General features: G+C 44.0%; 1 protein-coding gene across 5 annotated transcripts in view; it reads right to left on the minus strand.

The window, feature by feature from the left end:
- The window catches only part of prrc2b (proline-rich coiled-coil 2B), a 28,435-nt gene that overhangs the window by 12,991 nt on the left and 12,874 nt on the right, over nucleotides 1-2,570 (minus strand). For 4 of the 5 annotated variants that reach the window (XM_032539886.1, XM_032539888.1, XM_032539885.1 and 1 more), the window contains exons 12-15: nucleotides 1,668-2,007; nucleotides 1,358-1,557; nucleotides 387-567; nucleotides 75-282 (exon numbers count right to left, since the gene is read on the minus strand). In XM_032539886.1, the coding sequence (XP_032395777.1) occupies nucleotides 75-282; nucleotides 387-567; nucleotides 1,358-1,557; nucleotides 1,668-2,007 (929 nt within the window). The remainder of the gene's footprint in view (nucleotides 1-74; nucleotides 283-386; nucleotides 568-1,357; nucleotides 1,558-1,667; nucleotides 2,008-2,570) is intronic. The other variant, XM_032539887.1, reaches the window with a different exon arrangement.

The following is a 2,570-nucleotide window of genomic DNA, read 5'->3' on the forward strand; positions in this document are numbered from 1 at the left end:
TTGAAAATGAATGACTTCCGGTAACTTTAGACGCTCAAGTCGGTGGCGGTGTGAACGTACGGTAATATACTGACCTGTCATCTGGCTGGCCACTATCTGAGCTTTCATGCTGCCTCTGGTAAGGTGGAGTGAAGCTGCGCAAGGGGTAGCCATCTTGGTTCCACATAGGGTAAGGCTCAGTGGAAGGGGCTCTTCTCTCCTGGTGCAGGTTAGAATGGCATCCCTCATCGGAACCAGGGCTGTTCAGGTGGTCTTGATGGATCATGGGTTTCATCATTCCTGCTGAAAACATTTACAGTTTTCAAATAGGACAGTTTTCCCATGATAAAACTGATTTCAGATGTGAAGGTATGTGCTCAATTTTCTGAGTTAAGAGTGGACAGTACCAGGGTAGTAGTCAACAGGAGATCTTCCTTGGGTCATGCGGGGATCCATGAAAGGTGGCATCATCATCCAGCGGGGATCAAACCCGAGGACATGTGGGGGGTAGTAGCCTCTCTGGGCATGGCTGGATCCAGATGGGGCAGGGTGACCCGACTGCTGCCAGTGATGCATCTTGTATACTTCCTGAAGAATATTTACAACAACTTGTAAGAGAAAATCAAGAGTTCTTGCTCTGTGTAAACAGGAATTCAGCTATAGCCAAAATAAGAACTCAGAGTTAGCAAAGTCAAGAGAATATCTTCCAGTGTTAGTCTTCTTAGTAGGGATGTCATGACAACTGGTACTTATAAGTCATTACAAACATTCTTAAAACATGACAGTATTGTTTGTGATTTTGTAATTGATCTATTTTGAGATGGTTTCATTTTATTTTAAAAGAACTGAAAAAAATTTGAATTATTCTTTTAATTTCACATTTACGATTGAACACACGTTAAAGCTGCTTTCATCAGCTGTTCTCTGGAAAGGAGAAAATTAACAAATAGTCCAGCAATCAGCCTTTTTTGACTTGTCATAGTAGTAAAGGTTCGGTTCAATTTATGTGTCCAAATTAGCCAAGACAGTGGAATTCAGCCATCATTCACTCTATAGTTTACAACTGTGTTTTCCAAGAGACAGATGAAGTGAACCTTTGCAATTTTGCTAAATGAATAAATCCACCCTCTACAGATTGCATTTCCTGTTCTTGCATGAGATAAACATCAGCTCCAAAAAAATCCAACAGAAAATCCAATCAAAGACAAATAGGGTAGCAATCTTCACGAGGCTGTTTGCATGTTAATGACTGCAACCTTAAAAATCCTTGCTCCCACAAACTCTTAAAACCCCTTTTCTCACAAACCAGTCACTAATACATTAACACATTAGTCTGGGATCAAGACTTTATGGGTTCTTTGTGGCTCCTGGCACACACCTGCTGCTGCTGTTGTTGATGGTGCTGGGGCTGCTTTTGAAAGCGGGGTGGGATGGGTTTGGAGGGATGACGTCCACTGTAGTCTCCTGAGGGGGAGGAGGGCTCCTGGACATCATCCTCACTGGCACGGTAGTTAGAGAAAGCAGGTTCCTCACGGTAACTATGGCCAGGAGAGTTGTCTGGGGGACACTCCGTTACATCTGGAAATCATTTAATCGTAACACATGCTTAGAATTTGCGAGTATAATCTGCAATAATATTTACATTTTCTATATAATACATAATACAATAAAGTCTACATGCAATTTACCTTTGCTGTTGTACTGCCAGTTCTCATGGAGGCCTTTATTCTGTTCCCCTTCTGGGGAAAGTGGAACTTCTTTGCCCTCTCCCTCTTTCTGGCCCTCCTCTGTCCTTGATGTTTGCCTTTCAGTCTTCCCAAACTTTTCATCCAGCTTTTTCAGTTTTTCAGCACAGGCAGCCAGCCGTTCCTCACGGGCACGCCTCTCTTCCTCCTCTCGGCGTCTGCGGGCCCTCTCAACAGCCTCTGACAGCTCAGGTGACACATACTTTGCCCTAGCTGGAGCCTGAGACTGGCGCTGGTGATCTTCCTGGTCAGCAAGTGGCTCACCTTGGTTTTTCTGCAGGGTCTAGACATAAAAGGAGGCAATTCAAGGGGGAGGTATATAGTATAGTGTAAAGCACATATATGAATTGACAACGATACGACGGTAACTGCTATTCATGCTCAACAAGCATCGCTGGCTGCAAGCCTTGGCTCTATATATCTGATGCAAACAATCTAAAAACTACAGTGGAAAGCAAATCAAGTATTCTCTTTCAAAAGATTGAGGCGAAGTTAGCAGACAGAGGACAGAAACCAAAGATGCAACATCTGCACCGTTGGGTTAAAGGAGGGGCTGGAAGGCTCCAATGCTATTCAGTATCTCTCACGCTCCCTGCCTAAGTGGTTCCTGGATTTGGCAAAAGCTCAGATCAAGATTATGAGAGCCTGTCGAATTTACAGTGATAGCCCAAAGAAGAACGCCACTACTAATCTACGTGCTTTGCTATACAACAAGGCAGGCGATTCAACAGGCTGAGCGGAAATTTCCTCTCATTGTCGGGAGTCAGAGGGTTTGCTTCTCCCCTGACTACAGTAAGTATATAGACAAACAACGCCAAGCTTTCTATCAAACCATGGATTCAGCAC

Source organism: Etheostoma spectabile, chromosome 16, assembly GCF_008692095.1.
Source record: "Etheostoma spectabile isolate EspeVRDwgs_2016 chromosome 16, UIUC_Espe_1.0, whole genome shotgun sequence".
NCBI lineage: Eukaryota > Metazoa > Chordata > Actinopteri > Perciformes > Percidae > Etheostoma > Etheostoma spectabile.